The sequence below is a fragment of the Archocentrus centrarchus genome, chromosome 22 (assembly GCF_007364275.1).
Source record: "Archocentrus centrarchus isolate MPI-CPG fArcCen1 chromosome 22, fArcCen1, whole genome shotgun sequence".
In the NCBI taxonomy this organism is placed as follows: Eukaryota; Metazoa; Chordata; class Actinopteri; order Cichliformes; family Cichlidae; genus Archocentrus; species Archocentrus centrarchus.
The window spans coordinates 19,292,190-19,311,916 of NC_044367.1; the positions used below are offsets into that span (position 1 = coordinate 19,292,190).

General features: G+C 40.0%; 1 protein-coding gene across 1 annotated transcript in view; it reads left to right on the forward strand.

Moving 5' to 3' along the window:
• Window positions 1–11,293: 11,293 nt before the first annotated feature.
• Window positions 11,294–19,727, forward strand: part of mta1 (metastasis associated 1) — a 43,594-nt gene continuing 35,160 nt past the window's right edge. The window contains 1 exon segment of the mRNA XM_030719269.1: window positions 11,294–11,425. Coding sequence (XP_030575129.1) covers window positions 11,398–11,425 — 28 coding nt within the window. The 5' untranslated portion in view covers window positions 11,294–11,397.

Here is a 19,727-nt window from a genome sequence, read left to right on the forward strand (position 1 = left end):
GGTGTTGGTGATCTTGTCAAAATTGATGGAATTATAAACTCAAAAAAGTACTGTCGGATTTTGATTCACCATGCAGTACCATCTGGAAAGCATCTGATTGGCAACAGCTTCATTTTTCAGCATGACAACAAATCAAGTGCCCTGCCAGTGCAGTAAAAGCATACCTTATAGGACAAACACACAACGGAACACTATCAGTAAGAGCTCGGACCTCAACAGTATTGAAACAGTGTGGGATCATCTTGAATAGAACAAAGGGCAGCCAACATCCAAAGAAGAGCTTTGAATGTCCTTCAGGAAGCCTGGAGAACTATTCCTGAAGACTTACATACTTAAAGAAACTACAAGAATGCTCCCAACTATTCTGCTTTATTAAGACAGTCACATTCTGTTTCAAAGGTTGTCAAATTGTGAGAGTTTAAGGAAAATATGGGACAATCCTTTCTCTGACTTCTTGCTGACTTGAAGTTAATGACAAAAGGACGTATAAAAATCATTCCCAATCACATAGTGATTGGGAATTGTGTGGAACCCTTGGCTCACAGTCTCAGATCAGGATTATACTTCCTTGTGCACACTGACTTCCTGCCAACACAAGAGACCTGTAGTTGATGCTATTATACAACTTTCTGATTTGCTTGTAGGAAGCATGCACAGTTGGTGCCCTTGTATTGTAATGGTCACCTCATACACCCTCTGATGATAACATTTATGTAACTCAGCCCCTAGCAGATCTGTGCAGCTCATGAATGTGGAAAGCAGACTCTCCTAGCAGGACTACCAGCCACAGAGCTGTTACCCAGCCTACAGCAGGAGGCTGTTTATGAATACCAGCAGAACACCTGTCCTAAACACTACTCACCCCAGGACAAGCCCATTGCCCGAAGATAGCAGCACCTGCTATCTGGAAAATCCAGCATTTCTGCCTTTAGATCCTTCCTTTTTCCTTCCTGTCTGTCCCGCCCCCGCATACAAACTCACACATTAAAGCTCCACAGATGAAAGTGAAGACATAATTCCACATGAAACACGTGCCGAGTCGTCTGCTCTGAGGAGCCTACATAAAAAAACCAGCCTGTGCACAGCCAAAGACCACAACAGGCCACCTCTGTCGTCAAGTACAAGAGACAGAGGCAACCGTTAGTTTTGACTGAGGCATTCTGAGGATCCTATTTTAAATGTGCAAGCACATCATTTGAAGGACCTCAGACAGCTGTGTAGTTTCTGAAAATTGGAGCACATACTGTTTGCATGGACAACACGTGATCTGAGCATGTGCACGTCTTTGAGTAAAAGAAAGAGAAAAAAAAAGCCTGAATTAATTATTGAAATATTCCCACAGCACACGTTCCAGAGCGGTGATTATTTTAGACACAGTAGCCTATGTTTAGCTCTGCTAGGATACAGGGGTTAGACTGAACATTCTCAGCAGATGATAAGCTATATGTTGCATGAGGAGACTGAGTGGTCTGTGAGATTTTAATAGAGAGATACTTTATCTACTGGATAAGACTGAGAGGACAGTCTTTTACAGGGTCTGAAAATAGGATGGACCTTTTCTCTTGGGTCCTCACCTGTTGTTAAGCCATGATACAATTTAAGGTCATAGTAGTACACAAATTACCCACAATAATTCACACTGAGTTAATCAAATGCAAACTAGCAGTCCCACAGTGTTAGATACTTGTATGACCTTGAAAAAAAGGTGACACCAGCACAACATACTTTATCCATCCATCCATCCATCCATCCATCCATCCATTTTTTTAACTGCTTATCCAATTTATGGTCTGGGTGTTGGCCTATCAATAGGAGTTGACAAGGTGATAGCAGTGTACACCCTGGTCACCAGTCCGTAAAAGGGGTAATACACAGAGTCGGATGTCTTTGGCCTGTGGGAAGAAACAAACACAGGAACAGGTAGAAGATGTGAACTTGACACAGAAAGTCTTCAGATGACCAGAAGGTTTGAACCAGGAAACGTCCTGTGAGGCAACAAAAAGTCACATTCAAGCCAAATATTTGAGTCAACTATTTTTTTATTGCTGAAAACAACATAAACCATAATGTATGGAAAAACTTTGTAACACAAAGAAAAAAGATGTTGACAGTAAGAAAGGGAAACTATTTCTACAATGAAAGGATTCTTCTTCTTGAGGCAAAAATCATCAACAATTAACACAAACATTAAAGATTCTGATGCCACTTTTCCACCATTAGGACCCTTTTGACCACATTCCAACCAGCCTCTCTGTATATATGTATATGTTCCCATTGTCACCTCCAAGGTCCTATTAAGTCAGGTGCAAACAGTGATGCTACATGATAGAATAAGATTTAAGGATGAATTTTGTCTTGTGGTATTTTAATAAATTGAATATGGCACATTTTAACAGCTAACTCAGGATCACTGTGATGATTCTATCAATGGAAAAAAGAAAAACTCAAGAGTAATGCTCAAGAGATGAGACCTACCTTATTTGTAGGTGCCAAGTCATTCCTTATTAATCACTTTTGGTGCAGTTTTGGTAAGGAGCCACTTGGTTAATTATTGAAAATTTGTGGCACTGGAAGCAATTAATTGAATAATATTCCAAATAGTATTTCAAACAGCACATTTGGAGACATTACAAAACTTTTTCCAAACAATGATGTATGATTTTGAGTGTGTTTTTTACTCCTGACTTGCCCCATACATAGTCCTCCTGTGTCTTTAACCCTGGATAGTAAGTTTTAAAGTATTTTACTCCCACTGGGACTGAGACGGGTTTAGACTCCACTGAATGCCATTTTTAGTGATGTGGGTGTATTGTTTTACTTGGCAAATGTCTAAATTGCCCACTGCTGGTCAACAGTCTATTGGATACACTTTCACTGCTTCCCGTTGAATCTAAAAGCCTATTTTTAGCCATTGCACACTGTAAATATTCAGTGCATCTGTCAAAAAATTTTTGGAGGCGCATGTGCTGTACTGTGTCAACGGATGTAATAAAGGTGTGGCACCCATGCTGAAATCCAGTGAGGGCCCCTATGTAGCGAGGGTGTGGTGGAGGCAGCTGGCAGACAATTTTAGAGGTTTTGATCTTGCTATCGCCAAGTTCTGTGATCCTCCCTCTCATAGAGCTCCCTATCATTTCTAAGGGAGTCACTCTAGAGTCACACATTTGAGTTGCATTGTATACACAGAAACTACATAGACTGAAAATATGAGCATAAAATACCATCCTTTAAAAGTTTTACATGCATAGCCATTCATCTGGCTAATTCTTTATGAGCTGCATATTTGATTTGGCCAATATTTTATGCCAGATGCTCTTCCAGATGCAACCCTCCCCGTTTATCTGGGCTTGGGATCAGCAGGATTGTGGCCCCCTGTGGAGCTGCATTGTCTTTGTGGATCTCATGAAAGCTTATGATAGGGTGCCAAGAGAGGAACTGCACGAGGGAGTCAGGAGTGACAGAGAAGTACATGAGGGTGGTGCAGGACATGCATGAGGACAGCAAGACAGTGGTGAGGTGTGTGGTAGGAGTGACAGATGGGTTAAAGGTGGGGGTGGTATTACATCAGGGATCTAATCTGAGCCCCTTCTTGTTTGCAGTGGTTGATAAATGAGATCAGGCAGGAATCTCCATGGACAAAGATGTTTGCAGATAACATTGCGTTCTGTAGTGAGCGTACAGATCAGGTGTAAGAAAGCCCGGAGAGGTGGAGGTATGCTCTGGATAGAAGAGGAATGAAGACAGTAGAAGCAAGACAGAAAACATGCTTGAATGAGAGGGAGACAGGTAGAGAGGTGAATACACAAGGAGCAGAGTCATTGAAGATAGGTGAATTTAAATACCCGAGGTAAATGATCGAAAGCATGGACAGTGCACAAGAGAGGTGTAGAAGAGTGTGCAGGTAGGGTGGAGAAATGTTTCAGGGATGATTTGTGACAGCAGGATAGTAACAAGAGTAAAAGGGAAGGTTTACAAGATGGCAGTGAGACCTGCTATGATGTATGGTTTGGAGAGAGTGGCACTAACAAAAAGACAGGAGGCTGAGCTGGAGGTGGCAGAGATGAAGATGCTAAGATTTTTATTGGGAGTGACCAGGATGCACAGGATTAGAAATGAGTATATCAGAGGGACAGCTCAGGTTGAGCATTTTGAAGACAAGATGAGAGAGACAAGGCTGAGATGGTTTGGACATGTGCAGAGGAGGGATAGTGGAAATATTAAAGGATAAGAGAAAAACCACAGAGAAGATTCATGGATGTAGTGAAGGAGGACATACAGAGGGTTGATATGGCAGAGGGGAATGCTAAGGATAGGATGAGATGGAGGCACATAACCTGCTGTGGTGACCCCTAAAAGGAGCAGCTAAAAGAAAAAGAAGAAGCCTTGTTGGCAGCATGTTGTTAAAGTGTACACAGTACAGTGATCAATACCCCTCTGATTAGTGATATAACCGTGGAGAATGTGCTGTGTGAGCTTCATTCATTAAGCTTCAGTCAGCAGAGAAGTCATTAGCTAGAGTCACAAACTGACAGCTGGACAGCTGTCTCAATCATGTAATCTACATCTATTGATACAAACTCCACAGCAATAGCCTGACATGGTGAGAAATGTGTTCATGTGCTTTCTTGCAGACATCTGAATGAGTAAATCAATTGAGCCTGATGTTTGTACACTAAATATACAGGCACAGCCAGCAGACAATTAGCTGAGATTGGCATAAAGACAGAAAGCAGGGAAAAATGCACTGCTCAAAATAAATAAATACATTTAAAAAGTACTCAGTAGTTTGCATGGCTCCCATGTGCATGCACGCATGCACGCATGTCAGGCATGCGTGCATGCACATGGCTCCCATGTGCATGCACGCATGCCTGACAACATTGGGACATGCTCCTAATGAGACAACGAATAGTGGCCTGCGGGATCTCCTCCCAGATCTGGACCGGAGCATCATTGAGCTCCTGGACAGTCTGAGGTGCAACCTGGCGGTGTTGTATGGGCCGAGACATAATGTCCCATAGGTGTTCTGTTGGATTTAGGTCAGGTGAGCGTGGGGGCCAGAAATGCCTGCATACTCTTACCACATGAGGCCGGGTACTGTACACCAGGAGGAACCCAGGACCCACTGCACCAGTCTAAGTTCTGACAATGGGTCCAAGCATTTCATCCTGATACCTAATGGCAGTCAGTGTGCTGTTGCTTAGCCTGTAGAGGTCTGTGCGTCCCTCCATGGATATACCTCCCCGGACCATCACTGAGCCATTTCTCAATCTTCTTTAGGCAGGAAATTCACTATGTATACTCCTTGTTCTTTTAATTTGCTACTGTGATTTGGAGAGTTCATGTCAGAGACGCATTCAGCAGACAAAATAACTATTTTGGCATCAATTTCTAACATGTTGTGGCACTTTTAAAGACTAATATTTAGTTTCTTGGTCATGAAAATAATACTGGATCATTGGTTTCCCAACATAAGCTCTCATGTTATTGTGAACACACTAAAGTCAGAGATCTTCGAAAATCCCCATAGAGCAGCTGTCTATCCCTTCCCTTCTTTCATCTTACAGTTTGCTCACAAACAACACAGGCCTATCAGAAGTCACTGCGACAAGATCTTGCCTGCTTGACCCTCCGAAGCCCATATTTACAATAGAAATCTCAGCACTCGGAAATGTTCTTTACCTCAGTATTTAACAAAGCCTGCCTGTTTCCTCCACATGAGTAGAAACATTTCAGATGAAGTTCTCATGCCAAGTCAAACTGACTGGTCACATTCAGTGCATAGAAAAGTTTTGTTCCACTCGATGTAAAGAGACCTACTGTGTAATTCTGTGGTGTATAATTAGACCTGCTCGACATGGGTGGTGCTACAATGGAAAACAAAACAAAAATCTTCCAGGTCCCACCCGGATTTTAGGTGCTTGGATGGAGCCTTAAGAGACAAGCTCACCAGGTGCAGTAACAAGTACATCATTCATGCATCTTGTGTTTAAAAGATCTGCACATCAATCAATCATTCTAGGCATTTGCATTCACATTACAAAGCCATATGTGTTATCAGTAAAGTGCTACCTGTAAATCTAATAGAGCTAAGTTGTACTGTTTAGATACTAATAGTTTATTTGATGTAAATTAAATGTTACAAAAGATAATTATTGCAGAATAAGAAGCCCAGACACTTGAATAAATAGCTATCAAGTAAATTACCCCTAAATAGAGCTGTTTTTTTTTTTTTTAGTATGACTGTCTTTTTGCTTTTTTTTTTTTTTTTTTTTTTTTAAAGCTGTGTGTACACCTATGTTTGTCTATGACCAGCATCAGTGTTATGGATGGGCCCCGGGGGTCCATACCTGTCCAAAAAAATCACTCTGCCCCCTCAGCTGAATTCTACTTACAGCACCAGTCAAAAGTTTGGACATTAAATGCTTTAAAATTAAGCATGTCAGTAATGAATAGGTAACGATTTGGTAATGAAAATGTTAAACACCCACATCACATTGTAGTAACAGCCAAGCCCTTGTTAATTATTTGGTTAATAGTAACACAACAGCATGACTGAGGAGGGCACTTTTGGAGGGCATGGGCCTATGCAAGTCAGACCTTGTGAAGTCAGCTACCTCTTATACATGTCTCTGGAATAAAAAAAAAAAAAGCATGACCTCACTTCAAACTTGCAAACAAATTCACTATGAGCATACTGTACATTTATGGTTAGTTTGCACACTTCTTTATGATGTGGTTTCAGATAAGTTGTTTATACTTTGTTGTTTATACTGTAATTTGATGAATTCAAGACATTAAGACACGGGATTAATTGAGTTTAACAATGGCATACAATGCACCACGTTTGGGCTATGTTATCCATGTTGCTGCACAAAAAAACAATGGTTTGACTTGATTGATGTGTTATGACTGTATGTGCATCTATGAGTTTGTGTGTGTTTTTTCTGTGGTTAGATATATTAACAAACCAAACACAAAATCTCAAGTTGCTGAGCAAGTGTTTGCCATTCCAGTCACTCAGTTTTTTTTCCTAACTGTTGTGGGTTTTCCCCAAGTCAGTCACCAAATGCCAGTGCAAAGATGGAGACATTTTTAGCAGTTCAACCAGCTGTTTCTCACACACTCACACTCAAAAATGTGTTACACTTGTCTGGCGGCTCCTGGCTTTTTGGCAAAGGGTCCTGTGGTTAAGGGTGGGCACTCAGTGACAGGATTCTCTTTCAAGGTGGGGTCTGGAAATTGCAAGGGATATATTTTTGAGTGCTACATATTTCCACTGTCTGCATCCATATGTGGGACAGTCTCACAGTTACTCCCTATTCATACTGTAAGGGTCAGTATCAATAACCCACAAGTGCAATATTTTTAATCCCTCTGGATTAGGGCCAAGCATTCTTGGGAGGCTGAGTGTTTAATTCAAAGCTATGTGACAGATGACAGACTGAGTGATGCCTTCCAATAGCAACACACCGGGAAACTAGAAGACACAGTGAAATTGATTTAATGACAAAAAATGATCATACCATGCTTCTGATCTACAGGTCTGTATAGGTCATCTCAGCTGTTGTGATTTCATCCCAGAAATCACAGCATTTCTGCTGTTAGTGATGGCCACATCACTGGCCTTTTTTCTTCCCACTGCATGACTGCTCGTCTGGGAGAAAATAAGGACAATGGAAATAGCTGCATACATGATGCCCCCTCCTGGCAGACTGTGGTCAGTGCAACTTGGAGCATTTGTTTTTCTGCTAAGCATTAGAATTACCGTTGTTCATGAGTCATGATTTTCAGAGCTTAACTTTGTGTTTTACGTGAGCTAAAGACAGTGGATAACAGTACGCCTGACTGTGCATGGTTTTAAAGCACTCATTCCTTTGTCTTGACAGGTTATTTTATAAAAAGCTAGACAATAGCTCCCCCTGATGTTGACTGTATATAAATACAAACTCATATTTTGAAGCTGCCTTTTAGTTTCCCCTACACACGAGATTCTCTGTATAAGAGTCAGTGCTGCCTCCTCCCAGAGCTTTCAGAGGACTGAAAACATAGATTCATAGCCTCCACTATTTATGAAAAGTGTATTTAATAACAACAGCAATGGCAGTAAATGTGTTTTAGATAGAAGCAGAGAGCAGTTTACATATGGATTCAAGAATCTATGCATCTGTGATAGCATATAGTAGCTCACATTATTAGCATTAGTAATATTTATCCTGCTATACTTATATATGTCCATTTTATATATATATATATATTATATATATATATATATATATATATATATATATATATATATATATATATATATATATATATATATATATATATATATATATATATATATATATATATATATATAGCATGACTCACAGCGTAAGGTCATTGTCACTAACCTTCTGGGCAGTGAAAATGCTCAAACATATAGAGAGCAGCGTGACAGGATGTTCCAAAGTACAAGGTAATTCACCTTTAATTAAGAATACACCCATACAAAGACAGGTGTGGAGGAGAAAGAGCTCAAACAATAGTCCCTTTATTGCTGCACCGCCCATAGTGTCTCTGGAGCCAGGTATCGCCCTCATTGAGAGAACACATGCAGAAACAGAATTAAAAAAAAATATGAAATAGTTTCTGCAAGAAAACAGGTCTAACTGATTTCCTCTGTGCCTTTGTCTCTTCTCTACATTCATCTGCTACATGGAGGAGCAGAGGAAAGAAAGAAGACGAGGGAGGAAAGAAAGCAGGAAGAGAGAAAGAGAGGCCATCAGAGGTCTTCTTCCAAAGCGAGGGGAGTTTCTGCAGACTGTGTCTCAAGCCAATCCATCTCCACAGACTGAGATTCATCTGGGAGAACACCTGCACTGCACTGCTCTGTACAGAGCTCTGCCTGCATGCTTGTCTTCTTGTCTTCCTGAATGCAGCAACATCTGGCAGAGGAGCAAGTGTATTAAAAAAAAGAACATCTGCACAGCATCAAGCAGCCAAGTAAACAAACAGTTCTAATGAAAGTGGTAACAGTTCCCAAATACAAGGCTGCAATGTCGACCACCTATTTTCCTTTAATTAAAGACATATTAAGCATTGGCAGTGTTCTCTTCTCAGCTTATTGGGGGAAATTACAACAGCTCAAAAGACCGCTCACATGTGTCTGCATATGCATGACAAATAACACACAGTGTGCAAGGATATGCCAGCTTATGCTTTACACTTGTATTATTCCACAAGATAGCAATGCATTGTGTATAAAAAATAAGCAGCAGCATTCAGTTGGACACTTGCAATGTCTTTAATTAAAGGAAAATAGGTGGCTGACATTGCAGCCTTGTATACCAGCGCAATGCGTATAAAAATAAGCAGCAGCATTGAATTGGACACTTGCTGTGTTTTATACAGGAATGCACTGTATGTTGCACATAGCAGTGCATACTGAAAAATAAATGTACAATATAGTGATGCTCTTTCATTCTTGAGCACACAACTATTCTGTGTAGTTCATTACTGGCACTGAAAACATCTCAAATGCAATATAATTTAATCTGAATGACATAGTGTAACTGTAAATGCTTGTACACACCCATACATAAACACACGTGCACAAAAACACACACACACACACACACACACACACACACACACACACTACTTGTCTCTCATTCCTTTTCATAAAAGAGCCCCGAGACATAATACAGAATCCCTCCAATGCAGCACAGTTCCAACACTGAGACTGCACACTTGAGTAGGAGTGCATACTGTAAGTACACGTGATTGGCCTATAACAATCATGTGACTGCAGATTGTGGTCCCCTGTGTTAGGCCACAGTAATTGAGGCTTCCATATGGTATAGATCAGACATAGCCTTCACCACAGCATTCCTCTGTCACAGAGGCCCTATGCTTGTATCCACAAAGAAAAGTGAGCCAATCAAACAACTATCTGGTATTCAGTATCACACATAATAGATACCTTTTCATAAAAGACTGATTACCATGAGGGAAAAGCTATGCTCTTGTGGGTTTTTGTAGCATTTTATGGTTTGATTGACAATTTATAGTACCATATCCACAGAGATATGGAACTATATGGTATGTTTGTGGTAGGATTTTAAAAAAATTTGAAAAGAAAATACCACTAAAAACAACAGAAACATTGTTGCTACTCCTTGTAGCAGGACAAACATCCCATTTAATGTCAGATTATGATTGTAATAAGCTTAATAGTTCTAAATCTCCATAGTATTTCCAGAATCCTGTGTATCTCATAGTATCATACCATCAGTTATTGCATGTTTCTGCCTTCACTGCAACTTTGATGCACCTTATTAGATCAGAAGCATTTCCATATGTCTTCCTTTCCTTTGTAAATAAACTGTAGTAGTTAAGGAGAACGCTTCATAACATTAATATACTGAGCAATATATATAGTTACATGACACTATGCCCAGTAAAAGCAAGTACAAAAGCCTCCCTAACAATTAGACCATGGGGATGGCCCTGTGCCATTCTAATGTAGATGAATTAAATTTAACATACTCTTGTTATTATTTGCATTTAAGCCCATGGTTCCCTCCCCTGCTGGTCCACTGACCTCTGACCTCCACTGACACTGTGAGCACCAAGGGATTTGGGATCACAGCACTGGCTTATTTTAGGCCTGATGCATTTTACACAGCTATACGGTTCCAGGTAAATGGCTTATTTTAAAACCAGCTCTGGAACCTGCCCACATTTCATGAGTCATCCAGTGTGGGAGTTGATACAGTGCTAAGTAGGTATGGGCCCTGGAAGTTTTCACTCTTGTTTTAAAGAGTTTTTGCACCCCAAATGATCACGATACTTACCCCGGTTAGTTGATTGAAGAGTTGCGTAATTTTAATGAATTAAAAAAACCCTTTTAACTAGTATCCGCGTTACATGAGTTATTAATAAAAAATAACCTATTTCCATCCGTTTGTCATCTAAACTGGCAGGTAAAAGAGAAATGAACTATTTATGTAAGGTTAACTGGGTAACAAAATTAACGCGACAGCGTTTCATTTCGACGAGCAAGTGCTCACTTGTGGGACGCTTGCAAACAATGGCGTGGGTACAATTTGAAAAGGCTTAGAGTGTTTTTTTTTTTTTTTTTTTTTTTAAGGTAACAAAATTACTTCAATTAAAGCTTTAATTTGCTACACTGCTGATTCTCTTTTACAGCTCCAAAGTTGTGGATTTAAAAAAAAAAAAAAGAAAAAAAAGTGCACTGTCTCTTTAAGGCAACCAGCCAGTCTCTTTCGTATTGATCAATCCACCATTTTCCAACACAGAGCGGCGGCAGTGCTAACACAGCTCCGGCAGCGCGAGAGAGAAGAGAGCCACCCCTCTACCTGGAGAGGAAGCCAGGGACCGGGGGCAGTCATGGCAGCAAACATGTATCGGGTTGGAGGTAAGGTGGCGGGGGCAACATTTTAAGTCCTTCCCGTAATTTTTTATGGCGGACTCGCCATGATTCACGTCGGTTCTTTTATGTATTTACAGAGCGTGGTGCGTCTTTTGCTTCCCTTCTTTTATTTCCCTAAAGCTAAAGAGCCTTGTGCTTCACAGATGATGATGATGGTGACTGTGTGAAGAGGAGGATGGTGATGAAGAGTAGTGGTTCTTTTACAAAAAACTGCTCCCGGATTTCCTCGCTTCTTTTGTGTGTTTCTTCTAACTTAGCAAACAACAACTTTAGTGTAACGATGCACCTTAAGTCACATGCATTGTGCTTCTGTATATTTTTGATGTAACGCGGCGAATATATTGTAAAAGTTTTGCGTGCCATTTAACTACTGCCCGGTCTGTACGCTCATAACAATAAGTAACATCATAAGTGCTTAAGTGTCCTGCAGAAACCTCTCAAGGCTCACAAGAAAGCAGCAGAGAGTGCATGCTTTTAAAATGCAGGGAAGGAGTGGGACAAAAAGTTAAAGACAGCTCTGTACCTGCAAGAACCAATACAAATCCCAAACCACGCTTAAAGATCCATTTTACACATTTATAACCAGGGTGTCTGCCTTTTTTCCCCCCCTCCCAAATACAGGCAATTCAACTTAATACCTAATTAAAATTCCTGATTTCCCCTCCCACTCATTTTCTGCATATGTTCCCCTGATTCACATCCTGTAGGTAGTGTGAAAATAGTCACATGAAAATCACTGTAGGTGCACTGTAGTTTAAATAGACACTAGTTGTTTGTTTTTTTTTGTTTGTTTGTTTGTTTTGGGTGCAGGTTACACTGAATCACTGGCTATGGAGATGTGTGTTCAGAAGACTTCAAATTTAGCTGTCAAAAAGTGTCACTGCACATAGGTTTGATAAGGCAGACGGCAGCTATAGGCATTCAGAGGACTGTTTCTTTATTCTTTCTGGGTCGCCTTGCATCCACTTTAATGTCTTTTTGGACACGATGTGCATTTGTCAGAAGAAAAGGGAGGGAAAGCAAGAGTGATTATATTTTTAAGATATATTTAAATATGACAACTGATAGTAGTCTTGTGAAATGTGACTGATGTGATTCCAGTTGGCTTGGAGCATGCATCAAAAATAGCCTATGTCGAACGTAATGGCCCTCTTATTTAGTCAAATGAAACAAAGCCTACCTGAGTGAGAGCAGGATTATGCCCAGAGCAGAGTAAAAAGTTAACACTTTACCACCCAGATCTTAGTTAGTTTGGTATATCTGTTCATGTTGTCAGCCTCTTACATGTTTTCTTTGCAGCACACTAATTTGCGGTAATAATTGGTGATTTATTTCCCTTTATGTCTACCTTGCAGCTTTAAGGTTGTGTGATTTGACAGAAATTTGATCAATCGAACTAGATAAAAGTTAATGCTCAATCATCAAAGCAAAGCTGTTTACTTTGCTGGAAAAGTGAAACATTACAAGTAGGCCTAATTGGCATTCTGAAACCACGAAACATAACTTAATAAGCATACACTTAATTTGTCTTACAATCATAGTCTAGATTAAAAAAAAAACATTCAGAGTTTGACTCAAAAATAGACCTTATAATTGATTGAAGCTTCTCCAGGCCAACATCAGAACAAAGGAGAAGCTCTCACAAAGATGACTGCTTCTTTGCAAGACAATGCAGGATCATCTTGGAAAAGCAGGACTTCCCTTGAATGAGCAGTGGACAAAAGACAAAAGGTCTTGATGTCTGTTTTTTTTTACCATGCAGGCCACAAGCCACTCTTCCGGTGCCTGCCGCACTTCTTCCTAGTGCTTTCCCTCATGTGCAGGAAAGTGCCGGTGACTAAGTGTAGGCTAAATGATAACTTTAACCATTTCGGTGGTTGTCAGAATTTTATTTATTTATTTTTTTATGAACGCAGTGAAATTTTTAAAAAGCTGCAAAGACTTGCTGGTGATTTGTTTTCCCCAAGTGAAAACAACTCTTTCCTGGGAGTATGACATTCTTAATTTTGTATCATTAACAGGAGTTTTGTAGAAAGTTTACTACTCTTTTCATTCAGACCCATCGTTAAAGCAGAGGACAGGGTTTTAAAGCTGTGGAGCTGTGATTGTGTGGTAAATGGTGTGGTAAGTTGCTGGATGGTGTTAAGCCAGGTTCAGTTTTTGGCCCTATGATCCTGTTTGTTTGTTTTATTCATATATAAAGAGGCCTCTTAATGTGGCTGTACTTTGACAGATATGTTCCAAAGCATAAAACTTTTTAGTAAAAGATGTTTCCTTTGTGGTTTCTCACATTGTGTTGCCGTGTTGAGGGCAAAATATATTTCTGCATAAAACGAGGACTGGGTTTGATTTCCCACCTGCATCGGAACTGCAGTATGAGGCCGTCTCCGAGGATGTTATGGTTATGAGGAATGATTACAGCATGCAAAGACTATTTCAGTCTTCATATGGGCACCGGCCTGTTATTTAAAGAGGGAATTAGAAAATAGGGAGCCATCCTTTAAATAAGTACTTGCAGTGAGGTCTTTGGATTGTGACAGCTCTTGCACAGAGTGTGCTAAATGTGTTGAATTGTTTACTAACTTAAAAAGTGACAAACTTGGGTGTTAATGCCCACAGTTCTTGTCGGATGGTGAGGATTTTCTACTGTAATTATTCAGAATGTGCTTAAAGGTGTTGCACTGTTTATTAATCTACAAACTGACTAACTTACAAACTTTGACAGTGCCCACACTTTGTTTGGCTCATGCCTGGTGTTAATTTCCCACGCTGGCAGTTGTCTCTCTTGCAGGGTCTGGTGGGTGTACTCATAAATTGGAGATCTGAGGCTTCTTTGCTTCCATCCTGCCAAATTCAGGACAACTAGCTGGACAGATACGTGACAGCCTTTTACATCCATTCAGCAAAGTGCCCCCATCATTGTGTTTCTGAAGAGGGCAAACAGTACATATACCCATCACAATGAACACTGTTTGCTGGCCGCCTGGTCATATGGACTTAAAGATCTGGTTGTCTAAACTTCACTAGAATGGATGTTTGAGAAAAGAGTGGAAAGGTTTGCTGATTTTTCACATTTGGTAAGTGTAAGCTGCAGTGGCTGCTGCAGCACGATTTCATGATGTCATGGGAGTTGCTATCTAATTATTATAAGATCACATCCATCTCAACTTTAATACCACTACGGATTTTGTGTGAAGCTGTTTTAAAAAAAAAAAAAAAATTTTTTTTTAGTGTAAAATATTCCCATGTCATAGGAGAAGGAGACGGGATATGAAAGGCGTTTCTGTCTCTTTGCTGCTTCAGCCAGGAACCACAGAAAATATTAGCAGGCCAGGTAGATGTATAGACTCAAGAGGTGTGTGCAGCTGTGCCTACAGCTGATCATACCTTTTTGGAGTGATTGTGAGTGAAATCATAGTATGAAAATAAGATGCGAGTTTGACTTCAGAATATAAAATTAGCTGCTATTACCACAGAAACCTTCATCCATTCTATGACAGTCTATAATCTCTTCTGTGGTTGCTGCGTATGACAACAGACACACCTCTCAGTGTGACTGTGTGAGTAAGCATCGGATGGGGTGTGGGCTGTTGAGGGGGTATGTGTGCATGGAGTAGCGTGGGCAGATGTTCATGCTCTTCCTCTGCTGCTTCTCCATCGCTGTTTCTAGCTGTAACCCACCCCTTTAAAAAAAAAAAATGATTAAAGTATGTTGTACTGCGTATAGACACTGTTCGGTAGAGATGAGTTTGAAGTAAGAGTATTTTTGAATGTGAAATAAATTGCATCCTTTCATCAAGTTGGACATTTTTAAACCATACCCATTCTTGCTGATTTACTTGGTATATTTGGATATGCCAGGGTGCAGTTTTATTAGGCTTTGCTGCTGGTGTGTTGCATACTGAGTGGAGGCAAAGATGAGTTAGGTACTGTGTTGTTGGTTTTTCTGTCAGTTAATCACAATACACAATAATAATTGGTAGAGCTCCCTTTCATGGATGTTCAAGTAGGGTCCCAGCTATTGTTTAAAACGTCTGTGCATCTGTTGATTCCCTTGTTGCTTACCCATGTAGTCTGTAGAAGGTCAGAAAATAATCCCATCCCAAGTCAGAGGGCTTAATAAATAAATGAGGAGAGAGCTGTAACTTTGATTTCAGTAGTCAGTGAGACATACCAAAAAATCACCAGTCATATTTAATTTTTAAAAAAATCAACAAAAACATAGAGTTTAAACTTTTTTTTTTTTTTTTTTTTTTTAAATCCACAGCTTATACTTTTACTAGATATGTGTAAAGTTTTATGACATGGCAGTTTTACGAGAACTTCATTCTCTGTTTAAAGTGCTGAGATGACTGGCAACTTGGGGTCAGAGTACTTGAACAAATGCTGTGCTTATTCATGTTCTGGTTACAGTAAGACAAGAAAAACTGTAGTTACACTTACCTACACCTTTACTACAGTACTGATCACTGTTAAAATATTTGTGAACCTCGACTGTGCTCTTGGATCAGTGCAACAACGCAGTGCGCTTATTATGTTTCCTGCTTCATCTGTTATAATGTAGATGATTGGCTGCTTGGGGGAACCACTATCTTTTGGTGTTGGCCATAGGTTTCTGTTCAGGTTTCTTGTATCCTCTTGACATCTGTGGATGTACAATCAGAAAAGTTTAACATGTTAATTTTTTAATGTGCAATTCCTCGTATTGTACTTTTTGGAAAGCATATTTAGCATAATAATGCACCATATGTAAGGCCACATATCAGTCAGACCAGACTTTAACAAGTGTTAAAAGATGGAATACAGTGCACTTTCCAGTCAGAGCCATTCAGATACTGAATGAATAACATTTCGAGACCTTAACTGAAGTTTACAGTGAATGTTTGTTTAGAGGTTGGTGTATTTTCCAGTTAGTTTGATTTTAATTCATACACCTGTTTCACCTTATTTTAGATTTTGCCCACCTATATGTCTTTTTGGCTGATTACTTATCTCATGTTTTCTCTCTCTCTCTCTCTCTCATCATTGCATCTCTGCCTGTCTGTCTCTTTGGCCTGGTTTGAATCAGCCCAGCAGTCTCTCTCTTTTGGGGCTCAATAATGTGCCTTGATTGGCTCACAGAAAATTTGACTGCACTATGACATCATAGCCGTCGGAGCCCACTGATTGGCTGATGCTGAAGGTGGGGGATGGAGAGTGGGGTGGTTGTACGCGGGTTGATGTGACGGGAGGGCTGATGGGAAATTGAGAGACTGACGCTGCTCATTGCCTACAGGCCCTCTCTCTCTGTTGCTCTCATTTTGAGTTCTCTCCAGCTTGCTGTCCACCAGGCTTCAGCTCCTCACATGTGGAAACTCCAACATTCAACCAGGCTGTTCTTGACAGTCACTGAGCCATTTTTCTCCCATGTTAATTTTATTTTCTTCTTCTGGAGGTGGCAGGAGGGGACATGGGTTGAACTTAAAAGTGTTTCCATTCTTGGTAACTTAAGTTTCCGTGCCAGGAAAAAAGAACACAGCGAGCTTTGCCCAAAGTCCCACCTTCTCTAAATGTAGCAGGAGACATGTTGTCACCAACCAAGAAAAAAAAAAAAAAAATCTTAGTATGTGGTGGTGATTCACACCCAACACCACATCAAAACTGAAAGTTCAATATGTGGTTGTGCTTCATTTTTTAAACTGGTGATGACGCATTTTGGCTCCCGATTAATGGGTCCCTCAGAGCTGGTGAGCATTTGAGGGCCACAGCTTCACGTCAACGTTTTTCCCCAATCTTTGTCAAGAGACTTGTCCCTAATTTTCAAAAACAACTTTTTAAGCTTTTAAATTTTTTTCAGCTTTAGTGTCCAGAGGAATTTTCTCTGCTAGCATGTTTAATTAAAACATTTCGCCATGTATTCAGTGATAGGATATACTAATATATGGATATATCAGTTTATTGAAGCCAAATATCTGTTGGTTTGCAGTTTTACTCCTTTGCCCTCTGTTGGACCATTTTGTAAAATAAAATTCAGTCAGTTTTAACATAAAGACATTACCTCAACTTATGGGTCTTGGACTGCAGGATTACTTTCATTGTAATCTGCTAATTCTTTCTTTGAATATTAAATAATTTGACCTACAAAGCTTCAAATGCATTTAAATAACTGAAAACCAAAACAAATATTTCACTTTCTGTGATGTAAAACCACGTGTGAAAGGTGGTTGTCACATTTGAAGCTTATTTAGACAATGCAGGATGTTTGAAGGATTAATTTTTTATACATAGTTTCTGATTAGGGCAGCAGGATGACGCGGTGGTTGGCACTGTTGCCTTACAGCAAGAAGGTCCACCTTGGCCATGTGTGGAGTTTGCATGTTTTCCCCGCGTTTGCGTGGGTTTTCTCCAGATACTGTGGTTTCCTCCCACAGTCCAGAGACATACGCTTAGTGGGGTTAGGTTAATTGGTGATTCTAAATTGCCCAAAGGTGTGAATGTGAGTGTGAATGATTGTGTCTCTCTGTGTACCCTGCCTCTCGCTTGATGACAGCTGAGCTCCAGCCCCCTGCACCCCAGCGACCCTGAAAAGGCTAAGAGGAAGAAAATGGATAGTTTCTGATTAATTCAGTTAGCTAACCAGTTTCTGTTAGTGATGAACAAATTATAAATAAATAAATCAAAGGATAGTGTCTTGGTCACTTTCCCACAGTTTCACAGCTAATCTGGTGATCACAACTAGTCACAAGCCAGTTTCTTCAACCCCCTGACCTCCGTCCTGCTGCCTCGCCTTTGTGTCTGAAAACGAGCAAGTCGGATATCTTGTCTTCATTTTCTTTCTCAGTGTGCCGATCAATTTCAGCTTGGCCTATTTGATATTCAGCAGCAGGACGGAGATGTCACAGTGGCAGTGGAGTCTAGTAACAAGCTGTTACAAGGTGAAGAGAAGACAGGCATGATGTGACGATCTTTTCCAATCTTGTAGCAATGTTCAGCAGTGAAAAAGGGTTGCTAGAAGAAGCAAGTCATAAAAATTGGACTCTGCATACCTTCTGAACTGCTTTTGCTACTTAGAGGAAGTGCTAAATTCTTGCATCTTCATGCAAGTGATGGTTATTCAGTGGTATGATGCATAAAACATTTTTTTTTTTTTTTTAGGATTTAAATAAATAAAATGACCAACTATAAGCTTTCAGCTCTCTAAATTAGAGTTAGCTTACATTACGATTGGGTATGAATCTCTTGTATCCTGTTATGTATGTGTGGGTGGAGAGACGTATACCAATAGGCACAGTGGAGCAAAAGGTTTTCCAGTGGAGAAGTCGAGGTGTGCCTCCTGTGCAGATGTTGTGGTTGCTTTGCATCAATGTCTGCTGAAGATCAGCGTAGGCAGTGAGTGTCTCTGAGATAGTAGACATTTCATTGTTTGACTGTTGATTATTATATATACAGGTCAGATGTGAAAATAATTCAGTATTATAACTCTTTGGTACTTTCCTAAATTTTTCAACAAATGTTGGATGTTTGTGAATTGTCAGGAGATGGTTTGGCTGAGCCAAAGACACTGTGAATGAGTCCAGACTGGTTTGAGAACTGAGGAAAGAGGAAAACCAAAAAAAACCCAAACCACTATTAAACTTTGTTCAAAGGCAGAATCACTGCGTGTTCCTGTGGTATCAAGCAGCATTGCACATTTCCCTAAAAGTTTGATTGTTTTGTATCCTTGGTGCACTACGACATACATGCATCCTGGCCATTATGTGGGGAGTACTAAGAACATACAGTATGCTTCCAGACACAAATTAAATACTTTTATTTATACATGCCAGACAGAAGCATGAAAATAAAGGTCAGTGCAAAACTATTCTGTAAAGCTAAAGCTTCAACTGCCTGTGTCTTAGTATGTCTCTGAGTCCACTACTTTCACCTCAGATGGACCCCAGATAAGCAGTACGTAAATGATCAATGAAACCTCAAAGATTCGAATGCTGGAAGTTTGAGTCATGAGTCATGAGTCATCTGGACCGAGATCAAAAACTACGATAGGCAGAGGCAAGGCTGAGACTAATGTACTGAGACTAGATTTACATTTTCCACCAGGAAAAAAAAAACTTTATCAATATCTGAATAATTTATTCAGTTGGTTTTCAAAGATGATGCCAAAAATCTTTTGAGTCAAAAATGGAATATCTTCTTGCTTTGGACTGTTGGTTGGACAAAATGAACCATTTGCATGTCACCTAAAAAAGAAGCTGGAAACAGAACTGCTTGAGAAATGCATCTCAGATAGTTGTTGTAATAATGTTATAAG